General features: G+C 45.7%; 1 protein-coding gene across 2 annotated transcripts in view; it reads left to right on the top strand.

Moving 5' to 3' along the window:
* Positions 1-21,968, top strand: part of MTMR14 (myotubularin related protein 14) — a 181,743-nt gene that overhangs the window by 145,732 nt on the left and 14,043 nt on the right. The window contains exon 18 of one of the 2 annotated variants that reach the window (XM_086939382.1): positions 14,809-14,964. The exons of the other annotated variant lie outside the window; for it this stretch is intronic. Within the exon in view, the coding sequence (XP_086795508.1) occupies positions 14,809-14,964 (156 nt within the window). The remainder of the gene's footprint in view (positions 1-14,808; positions 14,965-21,968) is intronic. 2 annotated transcript variants of the gene reach the window in all.

Here is a 21,968-nt window from a genome sequence, read left to right as displayed (position 1 = left end):
CGGTCTGTCTAGTCAGGTGAAAAGACTGGCATGCCCCTGCTTTTCTATGAGGATACGCTGTAAAATTCTGCCTCTTCTTCCAGGCCATTCCCATCCCTTTGTGGTGCAGTCCCCCTATTCTTATCAGGCTTCTTTATTGCAATTTGCTAATCTTGGGTTACCCAGGTCACGTCCTCCCCCGCGCCCTTTCTTTAAACGTACTTATTGAATGCAAGCACTCGCTGCTGGACTTGTCTCGTCCTGAGCACTCTTCTGCATGTGATGCACTGGACATTGAATTTCCTATCCTGAAAGAATGATTTATAACTGTGTGTGTAGTACACCAGGTGATTCACCAGTGGGACCACCATTTCGTCAACCAATTTCAAATGGCCCACCCCAAGTATATTTTGCATTCTTTTAACGGCAACCTGCTTACTATCCCAAAGTTTAAAAGGGTATGAGCCGTTGTCGGGGCCTTTTCTGTTCAGGCGTACGCCTTTTGAACACATTTCCTATGTGTCTCAGCTCTACCAGGGAACTGTTACCTTTCAGGTAAGTGTTTAAAAAGTGTGTTTTTTGGTTGACAGTTCGGATCCGGCTGTTATCCCCAGGATACCTTCCAGGTGTAAGTTGAGCTTTTGCAATCTTTTTTTTTTGTTTGAAGTTTCAAAAACGTTTGTTTTGGTCAACATGGTGCAGTACAAGTCATACATTACAGAATGAATGCGGTAGTCAGTCATATTTTGATTACAGTTTAGTCCTGTAGAGAACATATCAGTAGTACCATTGTCCAAATTAGAAACAAAAATCAACCCCCTGTAAAGCCCATATGGCATCTGTCTTTTTATAAATAAACTCACAATTATATTGTTTTGTGCGCTATACAAGTACAAAAACACAACAAACAACACATCTTCCTCCGTTACTTCTTTGTCTCCCTCCGTGGTCTGTTGTAAGAGATATGCTGTCAGGGGGCCCCATATATCTTTTAGTCTTGATTTCAGGGGTACAAGTTCGGCGTAGCTTTGCAATTGTCCTTGCCAGGTGGATAGGTCTTGTAGCCAGTCCTTGAATTTAGGGTCTCGGCCTCTGCCCCACCGGCAGGCCACTCGGCGCTTCGCAAGGAGTAAACCTAAGGCTAGGAATTTTTTATGAGCTGTAAGGACTTATTGGATGCAGCCCAACAGGGCAACCTGGGGAGATGGGTGTATCTGTAACACCAGCATGTTGGAAAGGCCTGTAAACACTTGCCCCCAGTATTCCCACACCTGCGGACACTGCCACGCCAAATGCAAGAAATCTGCTCCCTCCCCTCCGCATCTGGCACATTTATCATCTTCATTCAGGTGGAACTTATGTCATTTGGCAGGGGTGCGGTACAGCCGGTGGAGAAATTTATAGTGAATGAGTTTCACTCGACTGTTGGATGTGACCGTCTCTGCTGCCTACAACTGAAGTCCCACTGTTCGTCTGTCAGGGGGGTCTCCAAGTCTCTGTCCCAATCAGCCCGAGCGGGCAGTGTTTGAGGAAGGGGCGCCTCCTGCGTGTGTCTATACAAGAGGGAAGTGACCTGCTTGGGGCCTCCGCTGCAGCAGGGCATGTAAAGGGGGTAGTGTGGAAGGTTCTGTGCGGAATTCTGGAGTAGCGGCTTTGACACTCTGCCGAAGTCTCACGTACATAAATAAGTCCATGGTGGTGGGAGGGTGTGTCCCGAAGAACTGCTCCTTAGAGCGGAACTTCCCCTCTACATAAAGGTCTTCCCATGTGGTGTCGTGGAGTGTTTCTAGCATCCGTCTGCATATCCCTTCACTAGTGACCTGCAGTAGGGGGTTGCGGGAGTCTGGGTGAATACATCATTGGGGCTTTCAATTTGCGAGTGATTCTGCGCCAGGCAATGGTGGTGCAGTCCACTGTGGACGCGTCTTGATTTTGTTCCCTCACTTCTACAAATAGATAACCAGTAGGGGGAATCGGGACAGATAGCCACCCTCCACCGCTAGATCTGGCTTGAAAGGGGGGGTGGTGGAACCAGTAGGAGGCGAAGTGAGCCTGGGCACAATGATAGTAGTATTCAAAATTAGGTACTTCAAACCCTTCCTGGTTATATGGTAGCATTAGTATGGTCCGTTTTAGCCTCGCCTGATTGCCTCCTCATATGAGGCGTGTGAGTTATGTGTTCAGTGTTTTAAAAAAGAACCTCCCTGGGTGGTAGGGTATGTTCGTAAAAAGATAAAGTAGTGTTGGCAAGATGACCATTTTTATTAGGGAGATTCTGCCTGCCATTAAGAGGGGTAGGCGTAACCATTTATTCATGTTGCCTGTCATCTTTTCTATAGCCAGCCCATAATTTGTGCGCATGAGTACGTCCTCGTCTCAGGAAATATGTACGACTAAGTATTTAATTTCCTCGGACTTCCAAACTAGGGGGAAATCCAAGGGGTATGGGATGTTTTTTTCTGTTAATGGGAAGATCGCTGATTTAGCCCAGTTTATTTGGATCCCTGAGATGGCTCCGAATTTGGTAATCTCACGAAGGACCGGGATTAGATTGATCTGTTTTTTTTAATATATATGGTCATGTCGTTCGCATAAAGGGATATGAGCAGCTTCCGGGAGGGGTATGCCAATGCTCGTTCTTTGTGATGTTGTCGTATCTTTGCCGCCAAGGTTTAAACGGCTAAGGCGAATAGAATGGGGGAATAAGGGGCATCCTTACCTGGTGCCTCTTGAAATGTTAAAACTCTTGTAGCGAGCACCGTTTAGCAACACCGTGGCTATCGGCCTCGTGTAAAGTAGCTGTACCCAATTCAGGAAAACCGGGGGCATTCCCATATAACCCAATGTGCCGATGAGGAAGTCCCACTCCCCAGAATCAAACGCTTTGGTAGCGTCTCGGAAGACTGCCACAGCGGAGCTATTCGGGTCAATGTCCTGCATAACCGCCATGAGTGTTCGCAGGTTATGTGCAGTGGCTCTGTTTGGAATAAAGCCCGCTTGGTCTGGTAACACCAAGCGCTCCATCAGGAGGCTAAGTCTGTTGGAGAGGACCTTAGCGAGAATTTTAGTGTAACAATTTAATAAGGATAGAGGGCGGTAGGATTCGTAAAGTATCAGAGATTTATCCGGCTTAAGAAGTGAAACTATTTCGGCTTCCATCATAGTTCTAGGAAGGCTCCCCTCCTCCATTGTCTCATAAAATACCTTTCAGAACTGTGGTCAGAAGTAGCAGATATGCTTTGTAAAATTCGATAGGCAGACCGTCAGACCCTGGCGCATTCCCCGATTTCATCCCCTTAATCGCGTCTCTTATTTCCTCAACTTCTAGTTCTACTCTCGAATTTACGCTGTGTGTCTCCTAGTCAGGCCGGCACTGTGTCCTCGTAGCATTGGTGGAGGTCAAGTGGGAGCTCTCTCTGGGAGGTATATAGGGACCTATGGTACTCTACAAAAGTCTGCAGTTGGTCGGGCAAGTTTCTATGTGATGTACCCTGTGAATCCTGTATCCCCGCGACGTAGTTGGAGAATTTGGGTTGGCGTACAGCGCTCGCCAGTACTTTTTCAGGACTGTCTACCTCCCCATATGTTCTAGCCCTGTGGTGTTTCCTCTAGAACTTGCATTCTCGTTCAGCAGCATGTTCGTAGTCTGTCATTTTGTCCCTGAGTTTGGCTCTGGTTGTATTTTCCCCTGTCCCAGTTGTGAGGTCTCTCTCTAGGGCTTTGATGTCTTTCTCTAGGTTGCTTAGTTCACGTCTGATGTCCCGGAGTATAATCCACATTTTGTAAAGCGCGAACAATCACCCATAAGGGTCTCCAGGCGCTGGGGACCGTTGGGAAGATTAAGCAAGCTATTGCCCAGAGTCACATGGTGCTGGGCTAATTTGCCGCCAGGGATCTAACCGTGATCCCCAGATTCCAGCATCTGTTGCCCTCGCTGCGGCGCCACACCTCCCCCTGAGTATGCCTCCTTCTTTAGAGAAGCGCAGCCCCCTCATCGTGACTTTGTGCGCTTTACAAATGTGGATTATTATTCAATCACCCGTAAGGGTCTCTAGGCACTGGGGGCCATTGGGAAGATTAAGCAAGCTATTGCCCAGAGTCACATGGTGCTGGGCTAACCTGCCGCCGGAGCCGGGGATCGAACTGTGATCCCCAGATTCCAGAGTCAGTCGCTGCCTCCCATACTAAAGTTAAGCTAGTCTCTGATGCAGTGTTTCTCTAATAAAAACTCTATCTCCTGTCCAATTTCCTCATTAAAAACTGCGTCAATTAAGTGTAGGGGATTCCATCGCCAGCCAACGTAAGGGGTTTGGTCAACCGGTACCTGTATAGAGCACTTCACGGGGGAGTGGTGTGTGAATGTGCGGGCCAGGTGAACAACAGTGTCTAGCCAATGTGCCATGCCTACAGACACAATCAGATAGTCCAGTCAGGACCACGTAGAGTGTACCTCTGAGTAGTGTGTACCTTCTCTCAGTGTTGGGAGTTTGTATCGTCCGGCGTCTAGTAGGTATTTCGTGTCTATCAGGTCTTATAGCATTCCCTGTGTGTTCGTGTAGTGAAGCAGGGAGGCGTGGGATCTATCTTTCTGAGGGCGTATTGCAGTGTTGAAGTCTATTGCCCATATCATATAACCTATGTGGAGCCTATTGCTTGTATCTTGCCCCATAGCAGAAGTAGGGTGTGCAGGTCGTCCGTGTTTGGGCCATAGTAGTTTGCAATAGTTACATCTTTATTTGCGAGCCTGCCCCAAATGAGACAATACCTTCCAGCGGCGTCCGCCTCCGAGCCCCCATCTCAAATCTTTCCTCTTGTTTAATAAGACTGGCAACTCCCCTGGAATATCCTGAGTATGAAGAGAAGCAGCGATGTGATGCCCATCTCATGGCGAATGGGGGATTCGACCCTGGGTGTAAATGTCTCATGCAGTAGGGCAATGCTAATGTATTGCCTATCCAAGTATCCTAGTATCGGTCTTTTTTTTCCTTGGGTTGTTTAAGCCACGGACGTTCGAGGTTAATCAGTTCAGATCATTGGTATGATGTCATGTTGGCCAAATCCCCTCCTCTTGGAGATCATGAGGTATATGTAGATTGTTTGTGAGTCTGTTGTATGTGATAACGTTTGGATGGGCTTCGAGCCCCCCCCCCCCCCCCCTGCCCACGTCGACATCCCTAACTTGTCGAGCATTGTAACCTTCCCTTAACTCTTAAGTCAAAGTGGTACTAACAATTACCAACTCTCTGAAACTTAATACAATTGGTGGCTCGCCATCTTAGAAAGAGCTCTAGGGGCCCACGTCGCACCTACTCACCCCCACTTTTTCCACCCACCTACTCACCCCCACTTTTTCCACCCACCTGTCACCGGACCTCCGACAGACGATTGGTTATCGTGGGTCGGAGGGGAGTGTCCGTGCGAATCTGCAAGGTCAATAATGCCACATGTGTTCTTGTTCCTGAGAGTAAAAAAATGTTGTGGTTAGTTGCACGGAAATTTCGGACTGAAATCTCAGTAAGGATTGTTCTGTCATTATTCTGGGCTGGAGAGCGGTGATTGAGATCTGGAGCGCCACCGCTTCCTTGGAAGCCGCTCGACGGTGATGTTTGAGGTAGTCTTCTACTTGTTGGGGGGGTCTGGAAGAGGTGTTGTTTCCCCTGGTGTGTGATCCTCAGCTTGGCCGGATACATCATGGCATATGGGATCTCCTGTGTCTGCTTCTTTTTGACTGCTGTGAACTTGCGCCTGGCTTCATGCACGTTTTGTGTAAAGTCTGGAAAAAACACCAGAGTGGTGTTCTCGTATGGGACTTGGTTTTTCTCTCTAGCCAGGTGCAGGACCGTGTCGTGGTCCCGGTAATTGAGGAATCGGCAATCACCTTTCTCGGCGGTGCTCCCAGTGGCGGGCGTGTGGTGAGGGATCTATGAGCTCTCTCTATTTTCAGGTGAGTGGAGGAGTCTCTCCCGAACAGATCAACGATGAGCTTTTCAACAAAGTCCTCCATACACCTTGTGTTGGTTGTTTCCGCCAGGCCAAGAATCCTTACATTGTTCCGATGTGAGCGGGCTTCCAAGTCCTCGTTCTTGTCCGCTATTATTTTAAGGAGTTTATCCATTTGTGAGATGCGGTCTTTGGAGGCGTTTGCTCCATCCTCTAGGTCCGATAGTCTGGTTTCCGCCTCTTTGAGTCTCTGGTCATGCTGGTCCAATTTGTGCACTACTGAGTCCAGTCTTTAATTAATTGTGTCCATTTTGGCATCTATGGATGTCAGGCTATGCTTCATGCTGAGGAGAAGGGCTCTCCAGTCTTCCTCTTGATTTTCAGCTGCCTCCGGGTCCGTTTGCGCCTCTCCTGGGCATTTTCCTGGTTTCGAACCGGATTTTCGTCTGCGTTGCGTCCGCGCACCCCATGGTGTCTGGCCCCTTCGCGGGGGCCTTCTCCCGGAGGTGTATCTCTCACTAAGAGCAGGTGATATGCCGTGGAGGTGGCTGATGTGTGGGCGGCAGATGAGGGTCGTGACTGTTTTACAGGGGTGTAATGTTCTTTGTGCTTTCCTCAGTGCGTGCCTGCTCCTAGAATTACAGGGGGGAAACAAGAACCAATGGTAGCCGCAATCTTGTGCGGCTAGCACCTCTGTGACTGAAGCGTCAAAATGGCAGAAGCTTCTGTCAGCAGTTCATGGCTCGGCACCGGCTCCCTGGCGGCAGGTATTCAACTGGGGTTCACCATTTAAATCCAGCACGTGCTCCCTGCAAATGCGGAATCATGTGGGGTTGCGTGGGTCCTCTGTCAGGGATTTATTGTGCTCGCTGCAATTCTCGGAGTCCCGGGCTGGGCACACAAGATGGCGGATGGTCTTAGCGGCAATGCAGGTGAAATGGCTGTCAGGGCCAGTGCAGGCCACGCCGCTCTTTTTACTGTATTATAGTCAGTGTCCCACCGGCTCTATCTGTGCACGCAGGGGGGTTCGCGGTCTGCTCTTCCAAGGCTTTGCTCCGGCCCACGGGTCCCTCCGCTATCATTCCCTGTGTTCGCGCTCGGGGGCTCTCCCCGCTGACCTTACAAGTGTTCTGTGTAGTCTCACTGAGGAGCTGCCTGGCTGTCGCATTTTCACGCTAAAGCAGCTCACCTCTCTGGCACAGCAAGTGGGTCCCTGTCGGTGCCGCAGCTTGCTCTCCTGTCGCTCCTCTCTCGCTGCGGCTGCCTATGAGGCCCACTAACACGTGGGCCGCTCCGCGCTCGTGTAGTTTTGTGCTGCCGCCCGGGTGCACCAGGCTCCGCTCCCCGCCCTCTGCGCTGGTGTTTCCTGCAGTTTTAGGAGGTCATTTGGGTCGCTGATGCCTTCCAAACCTCACCGCAATATTGTATTAATGTGTCTCTCTCGTGGCTGGTGACTTTCAGGGCTTTGTGGCATTTCAGGATGGTTCTTATGAAGATTTTATCGCCCGGACTGGGGGAGCCCCACAAGCTCGCGGCCATCTTCGTAGCACGCCTCCTAGCGCCCCCCCCCCTTTTTTTCTTCTTCTTTTTTTAATATAATTTGTAATAATAATGGATGGCCTCTCTCCATAGCAATGACTGGATGCTAGCAGTATTAATGTTAGTAAACTACTAACATGGGTCTAATAGGTTAGCGGACTTATGTATCCACTGCAGCGCATGTGTTTGAGCTCATGATCGCAGGTTTGAATCCTAGCACGGCTACTCAGTCTTTCATCCTACTGAAGCTGATGACCATTATTTGATTTGGCTAATGAGAAACATCTGTGTTTAAAAAATAAATAAAAAAAATATCAGTTTAAGCTCGAAGATGCCCAAGAGTTAACGTGTTTTACAAATGCAGGTTATGTTAACTACGCGTGTAAAGTTTTTACACTGGTGGTAACTGCATTTGTGATTGCAAACAATAGTAATAACCGCGCTTGTAATAGATAAACTCTACCATTGTCTTCACATGTAATATCTGATAAGAGCAGTAACCGTACTTGTATTTGTAGACTCGAGCAGTAGCAATGAGTGTAATGGCGGCCATCTACAGGAACCACACTGGTAATGTGTAATGGGGAGATACTACCACAAGGAACTCTCGCAATAGCTGTAGAGCAGCAATAACAATGTTAGTAATGACTGAATAGTAACAATGCTTATAATGTGTAGATCTAACACTTGTGATGGCTGGGTGCTAGCCATATTACGGCTGGACACTGACCGTAACCACGCTGGCGACTGGAGGGTGCGAGTGGTATCCACGCTAGTAATTGATGGACAGTCTTAATCAACGTGTTAGTGATGACTGGGCACTTACAGTACAAATCCTTGTAATGTCTGGACGGTACAGAGATGCCCACTAGTAATAGCTGGACCATAGCACCAGCAGTGCCTGTTGCCTGGAACGGTGGACACTCTGCGCTAATGCTTGTAATGCCTGGACACTAGAGAGGCCCACTAGTAATAGCTGGACCGTAGCACCAGCAGTGCCTGTTGCCTGTAACGGCCGGACACTCTGCGCTAATGCTTGTAATGCCTGGACACTAGAGAGGCCCACTAGGAATAGCTGGACCGTAGCACCAGCAGTGCCTGTTGCCTGTAACGGCCGGACACTCTGCGCTAATGCTTGTAATGCCTGGACACTAGAGAGGCCCACTAGGAATAGCTGGACCGTAGCACCAGCAGTGCCTGTTGCCTGTAACGGCCGGACACTCTGTGCTAATGCTTGTAATGCCTGGACACTAGAGAGGCCCACTAGGAATAGCTGGACCATAACACCAGCAGTGCCTGTTGCCTGTAACGGCCGGACACTCTGCGCTAATGCTTGTAATGCCTGGACACTAGAGAGGCCCACTAGGAATAGCTGGACCGTAGCACCAGCAGTGCCTGTTGCCTGTAACGGCCGGACACTCTGTGCTAATGCTTGTAATGCCTGGACACTAGAGAGACCAACTAGGAATAGCTGGACCGTAGCACCAGCAGGGCCTGTTGCCTGTAACGACAGTAAACTCTGTACTAATGCTTGTAATGTCTGCACACTAGAGAAGTTCACTAGGATTAGCTGGACCGTAGCAGTAGCAGTGCTGGTGCCTGTAACGTCCGGACACTCTGCACTTTTGTTTGTAATGCCTGGACGGTACAGAGAGAGGCCCACTAGGAATAGCTGGACACCTACATTACTAATGCTTGTAATGGGTTTATGCTAGAAGTGACCACACCCAGCATGATGGGCACGTGTGTAGATATCTTTTGGCTCTCTGCATCCTTCCCCACACCTCCTGGGAGCTCTCGTGCCAGCAGATGGTATGCTGGACTGGGGCAGATGGTATGAAGTGGGTGTGGTGAGGTTGCAAGTCTCACGGCCAATATCCAGCACACAGTCTTGGTTGTAGCTGCTGGTTCTGTCCGGGGGTGATATCTGGGACCCATCAGACATTGCAGTGGTCTGTACGGTGGAAAGTCTCCAACTCGTTTGTCGACTGCAAGGAAGAACTTTGTGAACTGATAATTACTGGTCACTAATTGCAGGATTCGCTGGGGACCAGAAATGCCCACCACACAGTTTCTACTCTTGACTGTGAACTCTTAAGTAGATTTTCAAATCGATACTGTTAAAGTGGGGGAGTTATAGACTTTTTTTTCTATTTTAAGCAGTGTTTTTGCATTAGCCAGTTTGTCAGAACGAATTAGAATTTTCCGTTGGATTTACAGTGCCTCTGCTGCATTTGCAGCTAGGATTTCTACTTTAAATCCTTTTTATTGGTCTCGCCTAGCGTTGCATCGCATGTGCTGCTCGCTCGGCGAGACCTATTGTTAATGAGGAGATTTCAGAAGGGGACTTGAAGCCCCGCCCCTCTTTATCGGTGGCTGTTTTCACCCTTTATGCTAAACAGTGGCCTGCCATTGGAAATGAGGCTTTTTGATTGCCACCCTTACCCCTTTTTGTCCGGCCCAGGATAAGGATCGTCTGCTTTGTGGCTGTCGCTAAGCAATTCCTTATCTTTATCTTATCACTCAGTCGCATGTTAATTTTTGCATTGCGCTTTCACTTAAAGTGAAACCGTGATGCAAATGTAAACAAGCGGCTGCCTTCCCGTGTATTTTGATGCCCTAGTCTTTTTGTGTGTTATCACTGGACACATTCCCTATTTATCATTTACTTATGCAGTTTAAATGTCGTGTCTTAGAACTTCAGAGCCATTACACCAGAAAACTCCACATGCTTTTCAAAATACTAAAAGCAAGGTTTTGTTGATCGCATGCTTTCCTATTCAGCTGTAGTTCTCACTCCATCGTCATGCGAAGGATGAGAGGCTTGTGGGGCCTGATATAGAATATGTGACTCTTATGTTGCACAAAGGTCTCTGCAACCCTTCCCCAGACCCACCACTTTCATTTGAGGTGTGCCACACCCTGCCTTTTAAGATCAGCTTTGAACCAATCTTAGAACGGTGCCTACAGCCCTAAGTTACCCCATAGCTTATTTAACCTTCATCACCAACCACTCAACTCAGTCTATTTTTACTGTCTGTCTATCAGACATTGCATGATTTTGTTTTTCAAATTCTCTCATTCAAGCACTCTCATTCGTCTTTATGAAGGTTGTTCTTAAATAATAAAAAAAAAATATTGGTTCTGGCCTTGTGATCTTTCCCGCCAAAGTTGTCCTAGCTAAACTGAGGACTTTGTAGAATGAAAAGCCCCCAATATGTATGTGGAGCGTAACACTGCAAAATGTCCTGGTACATCATGCCACCTGCTGTTCGGAATGCGCCCTGCGATCAGACAAAACAAAAACACGCGAAGCAGAAACGTAGCCTTTTTCCCGGCACAGAAAGTATTCAGTAATTACATAGAGCTACTTGCACCTGAAAGAGTTTCAAATAACTGGACTTGCTATTTTTAGCTAGTATGTGCCCTGTACCGTATTTTACATAGCAAAAGACTCCTCCCAATTTGGATTTAATCTTATCCTCCGCATGCACTTAGCTCACTGAGCTACTCCACCTACCTGCTGTCTAAATCTCCACACTGCTCAATAGCGGCGCTTTCCTGCTCATTCACTGCTGGGTTCTTCTTTTTTTTTCTAGGACAGTTCGGTACAGAGGTGCCCAGACACGAATTAATGATCGTAATAAAGAAATGTTATCTGGTCCGCAAGCAGCTCTTTTATGTCTGTCAGCAGGCTGGTTATTAGAGCGCCCTGCCTAACAGCGGCGTGGGAAGGGGATTACTCCGAGGTGAGGCGATGTTTACTACAGGCCGCGTCCAGAAGAGCGCAAATATAGCTCAGAGCGGTTGCTGTCACCGGCTGGAGGGAGGACACGCGCTCTTTCTTCAGAAGGGGAGGTTATTTTTAAATCCCAGCGTGTCTCCGCGTCAAGGCATCTTTTTACTAATTCGACCCACCACCAGGCTGCAAAATGCATGGAATGTGCTCGCCGTACTTTGTGTTCTGTTATGACCAGCTGAAATGTTGGGGACGTTTCACGACCGCAAATGGTATCATTTAACTTCAGGCAGACATTTGTTTTTTACCAAATGCCGTAAGGTGCGGATCCCTGGGATTTGGATTCAGGTGATCGTCGCCTGACATCCTTTCGGGCAGTTAAAATACACTGGAACCGAGTCTGGTTTGTGTTCTGCCCCGTGGGAGAAGACCTTCGCATGGATATTTATATAGCGCCTACTACCACTGATGAGGCGCTGAGGTGTTTAGTGCAGATATTTTCAGGGTAATATCTCGGCGTAAATAGTGGACTGGACAAAAATATTCAAAGCGATGAGACATATAAGAATAACATCTTATTTGAAAGCATTCAATATGTTAATATTATGAGAATATACATTTTATTTTACAATTTAATTTAGAACCGCAGTGAAACTATAGAATTGTTGCAAAATGTTAAAGATGCGATTGTCAGATATTCCTTTTTATGACTGGTAAATGCTGATGAGCTTTGCAGGGGTCAACAGGGGGTAAAAGACATTGTCATTTACAGCACCATTATTTGATTAATCCTTCACGAAGGGGTAAAAAAGAAACAATTAAATTTTTAATGCCAATAGCTCACAACAATGTAATTGCGAGACCTATTGCATTGTAAATGCTTGTTCTGTATTGGGTTTGGAGTTTGAGATTTTTGTTTTTTTGTTCTGGCTTCTAATATAAAACCTAATCAATTAGGTTTGAGCACTTTTGAGTTGCTTATGCAGGCCATTATCGGCAAAGGTCAAATGGAATCCTCCCCGCTCAAAACCCACGTCCTCTGTTTTCAATACCGGCTCACCTGAACCCCCACCTCCCACCCCCCTGTTATGTTATGTTGGTTTGCATAGTGCACTGACCATCCGAAAGGGTATTGAGGTGCTTGGGCAGGTGTGTAGGAGAGTGGTCCCCAAGGTGCTTATTGAGGTCTTCAGCTTTTTGCAGAACTCCAGGAGTGAGGAGGTGGCTCTGATGTGTTGAGGTAGGTCATTCCATGTCTTGAGTGGAATGTAGCACGAGCGACCCTCAGTTATGCTTTTGTTGGTGTGGAGAGTGAGTGCAAGTGAGGCGGAGCAGAAGTGTGGGCGGCTGGTGAAAGTGTTTGCAGCTTTTCAGGTTTTCTGCTACTGTGTTGTGTCTGGGTTTGTATGTGTGGGTGAGAAGTTAGAATGGGCTGCGCTTGTGAATGGGGAGCCAGCGAACCCTTCAGAATTGTTGCTCCTTGCATCAGTATGCCTGTGTTAGATGTATAAGAGTTTACTTCCGAGGTTACCACTTTGCTGCTTGTTTGCTTATGCAGACCTCTCAAAAGAAGGTAGTTCTAGGCAGCTGGGGAGTCCTTGCACAGGCAAAGCATGTTTCAGTCCCCCATGCTGCAACCTTAATTTGCACATTTCAGAACAAGCCTGCCCTATTAATTATGTGGCAGTTAACGTGCATATACCACTAGTTAACCCCAGATGCTGGGTCCGTGTTTCTCTGTCCCTTTAGGATATGCTTTTTACATTTTGAAAAAGATCCTCGTGCTGTAGGAGGGCTCCTCTGGAGTTGTTGACCCCCCGGGGGGAATACACATTTACAACCTGTGTCTCCTTGTGTGCTGCCATTTTAATATGTACAGCCTTTGATCTGATTAGATACTCCTCTGATTCATCCTCCATGAGGCTTGATGTGCTGGGCTCTGACCCCAGCTCCTTTACATTTGTGTCATTTTGTCTGGTCTTAGTAGTGCTTTAGTGTGTCTGCCACTCTGTCTAGTCTTCAAATCATTCTGAGTGTTTCCACAGCATTCCCCACATTGCTGCTTGCCTACCTCTGATTGTGTTTGTCTTTGTGCTCATGATAGCATGTTCATGTTCTGTGTTGGTGGATCATGGACTACTGCTGTGGTGTTGTTGCTCCTGGTGAATACAGACACTTCTGCCCGTCCTCCAAAAGGGCTGTACAGGTTAAAGGAAGCGCTAAATGTCTGTGTTGGGTGGCACATCGGTGCCCAGTGCACATGCGTGTGGCATCTGACTAAAAGCTTCACCCCCTGATTCATAATCAGATGTTCATCCCACCAGTTCAGATCAATAGTGATTTCTTAGAGAGCATATTATAGTGCCTTCATTTAGCCAATGAAAAAGCAATGTTCATTGGCTAATCCTTGCATGCATGGAACCCCTCAAAGCCCCCCCACCCCAGTCCACCTTCAGAGCTGTCTAGCTGCAACAATTTACATGTTCCCAAAAATATTGGATGGTGGCTAAGTATTTCCTCCATGTTGATCCCAGTGAGATGGGTTTTGACAAGTGATCAAGCATTGATGGAAATTTTGCGAATTGTCACCTTTCCATGTTAATTGTCCCGCCTCCAAAATAAATACCCCATCCAGACCCATTCCCATCAGTGTAGCTTCAGTGCGGAGACTGAATGTTTCTTCAAGCAGCCCACATCCTTGGTTATCTTTCAAATCCGACTCTTGAACTTTCATTCTTTTCACCTCGAGACCTTTTCGTATGTTACACAACCCACTCCAGAAGGGATCTTTTTATTCTCTTATCTAATTGTCCTCCTAATAATTAATATTTCCAACCACCTGAGATCAGTCCTTCTAAATATGCTAATCCTACTAAGACTTCTTGCATCTAGACTTACCATTGCCTGGCAAAGTACCTGCTCCTTGTTCGACATCTCCGGAACTGTTAGTGCGTCCTTTCAGCCTGTCTAATCAATGGAAATCTGAATTGTTGCAAATTGAGCTACTGCATGCTCAGGTTTGCTCAGTATCTTGCCCTGGAGTCCTCATACGGATCACCCTTCGTTTTTCCATCCCGTTTCTAGTAAGTCCTATATCCCCAAGTCCATTTGTGACAAATGGGTTGGCATCAATGCTCCTAACTTAATCACTTAAAAGTGTGTTGGAGCAAGGCAACAAACTATGTGAAATTGTTGGTTTTTAATATTTGATCTGTATTTGCCACTGCATTTTCAGTGTCTTTCTGGCTTCGACTTGCCAACTGGAAACCTTGTCTCAATGATGCAAGCCACATGAGCAGCTGATCCGCTTCTGTCTATTGCAAACAGTTGCACTGCGCACTGCACTTGTATGGAGTTTGGCTTCAGGTGGCGGGTTACTTGCATGTGCCCCAGCTTTGTCCTGTCCAACTACATTTGGTCAGTACTAACTCGATCTAGAGCAACCTGGATATATTCCTGGAAAGATTTTGAGTCTCATTTTTGGTACTCACCCTCCATGTCTCAGTGTTTAAGACTAGGCACGTCAATTGCCTCCATCAGCAAAAGTCTTCAAGAACTGGTAACTTTATGCACATACTGACTCCAGCATCCATTCTCTTTCTCTGCCCCAGATCAGTGGACCCTTCCGTGCAAGGATCGTCTGTCTCTACAGATTATGGCAGCTGGCAGATGGTATCGGAGGGTGGCAGTGTGCATGAGCAGGGGATGCTGAGCACCGGCACCTCCTACCCCTTCTTCTTCCCGGATGACCTCCCTAACAATTCTTTGTAAGTGGACTCAAAACTGAGGCCTGGTATGTTGGTGACCAGGCTGGGAGCCCTGGAGATAATTGCATTGCACCTATATGGGCTTTTTTGTTCAGGTAGTAACTACACACACTCTTAAGATGGAGAATCAGTCATAGCATTTTCTTTATCTGACTTTTTTTAATGCAATGTGCAAGGTGCTTTACAAGTAGAGCAAGATTTAGTAGAGACAGTGTAGAGTTTTGTTCAGCTTTTATAGACCATGTGATTTTTATGCAAGATTTGCCTCTTGGTGGGTTTGATTAATTTGCGGAGAGGGTATGTTGATCTCACATGTATATTACCTACTGATATGCACACTATTGTTATACTGCTTAACTATACATTTAGTACGTTTGTTCTCTCTTTAGGTTTGCTATTGTATTAGAATTATTTAGAACTCTATGGTGAATTATCAACGTGTGTATTTGAGTTGAGCAATCTAGTCAAACCTTTTGATTATTGCTTTTAGATGCAAAAGTACCAACTATCACCATGATGCCTATGTAATGTTGTGACAAAGTTGCCCACTGCACATTAGTTAATCCTGCACCAGTGCTCAATTTGTAAAAGAAGTACAAGGACCCAAGATATTTCTTGAATGCCACTGCTGTTTGTCATCTCAAAGCCCTGCCACTTCACCTACCCCGATCATCCATGCCCCCTAACCACTACAGTCTTACTAAAATTAGTTTTGACTGACTAGGTGACCCAGAGACGTAAGAATGGCCTAGCCACCATGGTATTATTTTTCCTACCATATATTGAATAAATACTATACTCCTGTGGTTAAAAAAAAAAATCGTGGACAACCGTGCTTAAGAGCAAAATCGTTCCACTTATTCATCTATCCTCAAGTGCATAGTTAGTTCCTGCTTCTAAAAATTGATCCGGGTAGGTGTTTTGTCGGCTCCACATTGTCCTCCCCCACCGAAAGCGCTAGCTACCTATAGTATCTGTCCATGCAATTATTCACCAACTACCCATGTCAGAGTGAACAAATAACTCCTATGCAGAATATTTTACTGAAATGTTTATATATTTCTTGCAGTTATTCATTCACAGTGTACAGTCGCTTCTCGCAGGCATTTAAATTCCATTGAGTGTCTGCAATGACTGGTGTATGTGTGTTCACTGAGAAACTTCCAATTATGATTTGGAAAAACCTTTTGTGTCCTACTTTTTTCTGGGCTAAAAAAATATCTACAAAAGGTCTGCACCTCAATTCAAATCACAACACTTCCTGGCTCTAATTCAGCTGCATTAAGATGCCTTTTTGTAATTTAGCTGTAAATCCCACCCGCTATCTGCAATCTGCAGAATCATCTAGAAATGGAATTAGCTAGGTGGATAAGTGTCCACCCCTGTAATTAGTCTTAAATTGGCTTGGATAGAGCCAGTTCTTTAGAATTATACTCTAAGTTGATTGAACTCAATCATTGCCAAGAATAACCTACCGTCATCTGAATCTCTAAAGTTTAAGTCATGTAGGTTTTCTGCTCGTTAAGATATTTCAAAGCAAAGAATCCACCATAAGCACCAAGAGGCTTTTAAACAAAGTTCAGGGCAAAGATGCAGAAAGGCAATGATGGATACATTTAAAAAAGAAAAAGGGAAATAAAATAAGTAAAGTCCTGTGAGCCTTGCTTAGATCAGGCTGATCCTCCAAACTACTAGCCTCTTGCTTAATGCCACCTTTGAATGAGTTATGGCCAAGACTGATCAAAGTATTCATGTGACCAGTCCATACGTCTAAGCTCTATGGAGGGATGTTAAAAAGGAAACCATTACTTAAGAAAACTACGTTGATTCCTGTGTTAAGGATGCAAAAATCAATTTTTCTGTACTCTTAAACTTACTCTGACGTGCAACGTTGCGATGTCCCATGCTTTTTGTTGTGTATAGAACTAAAATGTAACGTTGTGGTGTGAGTTCAGGATTCTTGTGCATCAACACTTTTCTAGAAGCTTAGCAGAGCTTGAAGAGTTTTATAAAATATTAATTAATCCTGTATTGCCACTTTTCTGTTGGTAGAGATGTATCCTTACCGATTTGCAGCAGTATTTATTATAGTGACTTATCTACAAACTAATAGCTCATGGGAGCGACTCTTAATTTAATAACATTTATTTTTTGAAGTTTTTGATATGCATTATTAAAAAAAAGGAATAAAAAGCTTTCCTCTCGTCTGAATGCAACTCTGGAGTGCGTATGGAACTCTGGTATACTGACTTTTTACCCCCTCACCTCCCCTTCCCCAATTCTGTACTCAAAGGTTTTGTAGATTTTCTGTTGGTACTCTAAAGGTTTCTGTCTTTGCCATCCATTTATGTAATGTGATAGTCCTATTCGTTAGGGGTGGGAAGAGGGTCCCCTTAATTACTGGAGGAGCAGGTTTGTGTATTTATCATGTGTCAACAAGTATTTAGATTCAAGCAGATCAGATTTCAAAGATTGCAGAATAGCTGAATGTTCCAGAAGCCAGTAGGCTTTTGAAAAGTTCAGTTATATCAAGGCATATAACGCCTCGATACGCTGGGCATATTCGGTAATATAAGGTCGACTGAAATTCCAAAATCCCAGAAAAGATTGCAATTTTTTCAGAGTTGTAGGAGAACACAAACGTGCACATTTCTGCAAGATGTGAGGTGCCAAGCCTCTACCTTCATTACTAAGCTCCTAGCCCAGGAACAACACTGTACTCTGCAATGGGTGATTTAGCAAAGTTAAATTTGTAACCGTAGTCCGCAAACAAAACTATGATGCGGTCCACACGACAAAGATGCGGCCATAATTCGTCGTCCGTGAGAAAATATGATCAACGTACGAGTACGCATCAGGGTCTCTGTCGTCTAACAAAGAGACGACACGTGCAGCAAAAACGCGCGGGCTGGTTTTTTTTTTTTAGCCCATGGCTAATATTTAGTATTTTTTTTTTTTCTCCATCGGAGGTAAAAGCTGTACATTGACTACTTATAGAGGACAGATAGTGACTAAAAAAAAGCCAGTGTGGTTTAAAATCTTTTTTTTTTTTTTTTTTTTTTTTTTTTTTTTACAAGACTGTCCACGAGGGCAGAACTATGGGTATTCTGAACCGCACAGGTTTGACAAGGAGTTCAAATGTCGGTAATCCAAAACTAGGCGGTATGACACATGAGGTTTGTTTATAGTAAAAAGAGGATTATTCATTGGTGACACACGTCTCAATCACTCCTTGATACTCTAATAGATCTAGAATTTCAGAAACAGGAGCTTTGGCTTCCCGCCTAAGGGGATATTGGGGTTGTGGCTGTGGTATATACCGCAATGGTATCTCATGCGGGGGTGAAAGTTTATCCCAACCCAACTGAGTACGTGACAAAGCCGGTGCAAGCAGCAAAGCCCACTCTATCGCAAAAGACAATGCCTGCTCTTTTGGTACAGTGTGTGAAAAACTAGGGAGGATGACATCCTCCCCCCTCTGAGTGGCTAAAACAAAAGGCGGGGGCCAATCTGCCTCAGCTAACAAGATGTCATAAGAAGTCAGATGTTCCCCAAAAAATCCCTTTAATAACACGTATATCCCCTTCAATCTGGAATACTATGTCATGTAGTCTATCAGGGGAGCCACTCTGGTGTCAGCAGTCTCAACTGTGATGAAAGTGTCAGTTGCTGTCGCCTTCAGAAATGGACGCAGTGCTTGCCACACTATGGTAACCTCCGCTGCGCTGTCTAGCAGCGTTACTGCCCATGTTAGGTTCTGAAGTTGTGTTCTCACCGTCCGTGGCATATCTTGCTGTTAAAGCAGCAACTTTCTTTTTCTGAAACTGAGAGCGCAGACGAGAAAAATCGCTCTCCTTTCCTTTACCGTCAGTCTGACGAGGCTGCTCGCGTTCTTGCGGGGCACCTCGACCTCTGCCGCTATCCTGGCGATCTCCACCGGCTTGTGAGCCTGATGTTTCCTAGGAAGAATGAGAGCACTGATCAGGTACCTGAAACCTGTCAGGAGACCTAATTCTAGCGCAAATCTTAAGTGCGCTCAGAAGACTCTGGTATTGGTGACGCAGCACGCGACCCTTGTTTCTGTTGTTGCTTCCCCTGTTTTTATTTTTCCAATTCTTTTTAGGAAAAATAGGACGGTCACCTTTATTAGACTGCCCCGTCTGAGTTTGATAATGTGCCTGTACTTTAGCAAATGGCTTAAAACCCAGACTATTGCGCCCAATGGTCTTGTAAGCATCTGCAATAATTTTCAGTGACTCACAGGATTTCTCTTCCTCTGGGCCAAGGCGCAAAGCATTAGACACCTGAAAGTTGACTACATCTCCCTTCACATTCGCAAGTATGAGATCAGCAACTACGTCAAAGACTCGGACAAGCCACATTCCCAATTAAACCGCTGCCTCCGGGCCGTGCTCCTCTTGAGCACACTTAATCACAGAGGGCAGAACAGTCAGAGTTGTGCCGAAACACTTCGCATACACTGCTGCGAATACTTTACCCCAATTCTCACAATCAGTTACCTCTGGTATTAAGTATTTCTGGAAACTAATTGTTAGGATCCTGTGTGGTATTAGGAAATACTGCTTCCAGCTGGTCAAATTTCGCAGCAAGCCAGTAAGGTAAATCATCCTTATTTTGGGGACGCTTGCCCATGACCGAATTAACCATGATGGGACTCAATTGACATCCCGACCATGCCAGCTGGGTTTGCCGCAAACCCAGGTTCTCCCACCTGGAGATTGTGGGAAACTTATTGGACTCTAGCCCTATGTACCCCAATTAAAGAGGTATGCAAGACACGCAATTAGTCTACACGGACTGCTAGATAACGTGGATGTGGTGTGTACCCGGCCAAAACTGGCCAAGTGGTCCGTGGATTCGACCAAGGACCTAAAGGGACCGTAGTCGCGGGTGGAGGAGGGCGCCATTGAGCCAAATACGGTGTTGCCATGCTGAAATCAGAACTTAGAGTGTCACACATGGCTGCTATGCTATAGGTACTGCAGAGGGAGTGTATGTATGGAACAAGCCATCATCCCCATTCACTGCTGGAAATGTTACCCAAGAGTAGAAAACCTCAGTGGCAATCTGGGTTAGCACCAACCACAAAAATAAGCGCAATACTTGCGTGAGGCACTCTATATGCAGGCATATGACGACGATATTGCCGTGCACAGTCGCGCATCACTCCGACTGCAGACATAAGGACAGAGAAAGTCTAACAACCTTTTCACGAGGCAGCACTAAAGGGTGCGTAATTCAATAACCTCAAGCTTGAAGAAACTTATGAAGTATCAATAACGGTAGGTTATGCCGTCTCAACTGTTTATCCGGAAAACAGAAGTGAGGGTATTGTGGTCAAGTACAAGCACTACTGAAGTGTCTCAAATATAAGTACCAGACCAAACTTTGGGTGCGCCATGTTGTAGGGATTCTGCTCATGCACAGAACTATGCACAGGAAACCAGGACCTCGGTGTATTGCGGTGTACCAAAAACCCACCTCAGTGCCTAGAACTCCAATATGACTAGCAATCGTCTCATTCGTTCTCCATACTACAGCGAAGCTACCGATGATTTGACAACCTACAACATGTGACTTAGTAAACTCTCAGGAATAGTGGGAGTCCAGAACACTTTCGCTCTTACACTCATACTAGTCCACAACATGAGTAATCCAAGACACGGTATAGTTTAAAATGTTTATTTTAACTAACGTGCTCTAAAATGCAGTACACTAGCCAATACCAGCTGCAAAATGCACAAGAATTATACAATCCCATAAAACACAAAAGGGGAAATCATATTATAATGACAGTGGAAACAGGACTATAGTGCCTTTACCACCCTCCCCGTGCTGGGAGCTAACTTATTATAATTATAGAAGACCTCTAGGCTTTGTCAGGGGTACTCAATACCTCCAAGATCAGATGCAATGGATCACATCCCAGGACAATCAAAGGTCATCTCAGTTGGAAAGGTTTTCTCCCATTGCCCTTTCATGCATGTAATGCTATATTAAAAAGCACCTGAGTTTTAGTTGGACAGCTGTGCTTCCTGTTATGTCTATGTGCGTGGGACTGACCAACGTGAATCAACAGCATACATTGTTGTTCGACCTTGAACACGCTGTACAGACAGAGAGCACAGTGTGCGTCTAGATATGGGAAAATCAGACCGTTCTCATGTGAAGAAGGCAAGCCGTGTATTTACGAGAACAGAGCCATGCAGTGTTGTGTGTAAAAGCGCAAAATGGTGTCTAAGCATATATTTCACTTATGCTAACTTAATGTCTGCAGTTAACCCCATATCCTCACCACAGGACATGACGCCATTTCAAAGGATGACTTTCTTAAATGGGACATGGATAAAAGCTATGTCTGCGAGACCAGCTTCACAAACTTACACAACTCTTTTTTGTGGTCCTCCTTTTGTTGTGTCTTTTTCGGGGATATCCTGATACTGAGGATATTACATTTTTCTCTTAGTCCTGGCATTAGGAAAAGGTTCCGAAAGTTAGTGGTGACCCATACTGTCCATGTTTTCAAAACCATGTTGCTCTATCCCCAGTCATGTTGCAGGAAGGATCCCAACACTCCAATTCAGGTCTACTGGATACTGCATATAATGGATTTATGGGTGGCCTCTGCAGCTGTTCCCGCTCCCTTTACGCCCCCCACCATAGAATCCATTTCAGTAAGTAGAAGAGACTAGTTGCAGTTAATCATCTGGCTTTTTTGGGCCGCCACAACTAGGCTTCAGGTCCTTCCTATTACTGCATCCAGTAGAGAGGGTTCTGTAGTAGGGGATCTCTGTGTATAGTCATAATCTAGTGAATAGTCCCACTCATGTGCATGGACCCCCGGCAATCAAAAATAATCTCTTAAGTTCTCAAAAAATGCAGAACTGCAAAGACACCTTAAGAGAGAATTTAAAGACAAATAATGCAGCCTATATCCACAGGCTACACTGTCCAGTACTTCAACTAGAATTTCCACCAAAAAA

The sequence above is a fragment of the Lissotriton vulgaris genome, chromosome 9, assembly GCF_964263255.1.
Source record: "Lissotriton vulgaris chromosome 9, aLisVul1.2, whole genome shotgun sequence".
Classification (NCBI taxonomy): Eukaryota; Metazoa; Chordata; class Amphibia; order Caudata; family Salamandridae; genus Lissotriton; species Lissotriton vulgaris.
Note: the sequence above shows the minus strand (reverse complement) of the source record. Positions and strands in the feature narration are given on the sequence as shown.